The sequence below is a fragment of the Physeter macrocephalus genome, chromosome 2 (genome assembly GCF_002837175.3).
Source record: "Physeter macrocephalus isolate SW-GA chromosome 2, ASM283717v5, whole genome shotgun sequence".
NCBI lineage: Eukaryota > Metazoa > Chordata > Mammalia > Artiodactyla > Physeteridae > Physeter > Physeter macrocephalus.
In genome coordinates, this window is record NC_041215.1 from 19,927,487 (window position 1) to 19,928,921 (window position 1,435).

Here is a 1,435-nt window from a genome sequence, read left to right on the forward strand (position 1 = left end):
GCCCCTCCCCCTCTAAGCCCTCTCTCCCTTCAGAGCCCCTCCCCTCTCTGAGTCTCCTCCTCTTTCGGAGTCCCCTTCCCGTTCTGAGCTCTCGCTCCTCTGAGCCCCCTGTCTGATTCCTCCTTCCTATCCTTCCCTCTGACTCCCACCCTCTCTCTTGCCCTTGCCCTCTCTCCAAGTACCCTTTTTTTTCCCCAAACCTGGGCAAACAAGGGAGACCAGGAGTGATGGGCAGGCTCTGTTGTGAAGAGGGGCAGGTGTGGATCCAGCCAAAGGCAAGGGGCCCTAGAGCAGACGCCTGATAATCCCCTGGTTCATGCCCAGATCCCGGCCAGCAAGGAGTTAAAATCAGACAGGGGGCACAAATTCGTGACTGTCCAGGCGGCCTTCGGGAACGTCCTGGTGGAGAAGGTGGTACTGATCAGCCTTCAGAGCGGGTACCTCTTCATCCAGACGGACAAGACCATCTACACCCCAGGCTCCACGGGTAAGGGTCTGGGGGTGGCTGGAGAGGGCCGGGGGCAGGGCTGGGGGGCGGGGCAGGGCCTCACCCAGCTCTCCCTTTCTCTCCCGCCTCGTCTCAGTCCTCTATCGGATCTTTACCGTTGACCACAAGCTGCTGCCCGTGGGCCAGACAGTTATCGTCAGCATTGAGGTACCAGCCAACCGGGGCCCCAGACCTACCCGGGTCAGAGACTCGGAGAGAGACCAAGAGATAGAGACAGAGAAAGAAGACACCGGCAAAGGCCCAGCAGCAGAGACCTAAAGGCAAAGAAATATGTAGAGGCACACAGATGGGGAGAGGGGGCGGGGACCCAGGGAGACTACGTGGAGAGATGCTTGCGCCCGTGGATTCTGGGTCCCGATAAACCCCTGGTCACTGTTTGACTCTGGGCAGGTCACTTCACCTTTCCAAGTCTCCGTTTCCTCATCTGAAGATTGGGATAATGACAGACGCTAATTCTATGTAGTCTGTTCCGGCTAGTGCAGCCAGAGGGCGCTTGTGAGCACCCCTCCTCTGCCCGCAGCGCTCCAGGGCTCCCACCTCCCTCGGGGTAAAAGCCCAAGTCCTCCCCGCTGCCCACTAGGCCCGGCCCTACATACCCCGTCCCCTCCCTGCCCTCACCTCCTCCCTGTCTCCCCCTCGCTCACTCTGCTCCAGCCACACGGGCCTCCTCACTGTTCCTCCAACAACCCAGACACAGTCTGCCCCAGGACCTTTGCACAGGCTATTCCCCCTACCCCCAAAACCCTCTTCCTCCAAATTTCCACACAGCTTGCTCCATCACCTCCTTCAAGTCTTTGCTCAAATATCACCAGTGTCCCAGTTTTACAGTGAGACCTCTCTGAGCGCCCCATAAAATTGCAACCGCCCCTCTCTCCCCCGCCCCCCCCCCCCCCCCCCCACACCCCCACACACCCCCCCCCCCCCCTA

At 60.1% G+C, this 1,435-nt stretch overlaps 1 protein-coding gene across 1 annotated transcript in view; it reads left to right on the forward strand.

The window, feature by feature from the left end:
- C3 (complement C3) overlaps positions 1–1,435 on the forward strand; it is a 36,507-nt gene that overhangs the window by 1,464 nt on the left and 33,608 nt on the right. The window contains exons 3-4 of the mRNA XM_024134119.2: positions 325–487; positions 585–655. Of these exons, the coding sequence (XP_023989887.1) occupies positions 325–487; positions 585–655 (234 nt within the window). The remainder of the gene's footprint in view (positions 1–324; positions 488–584; positions 656–1,435) is intronic.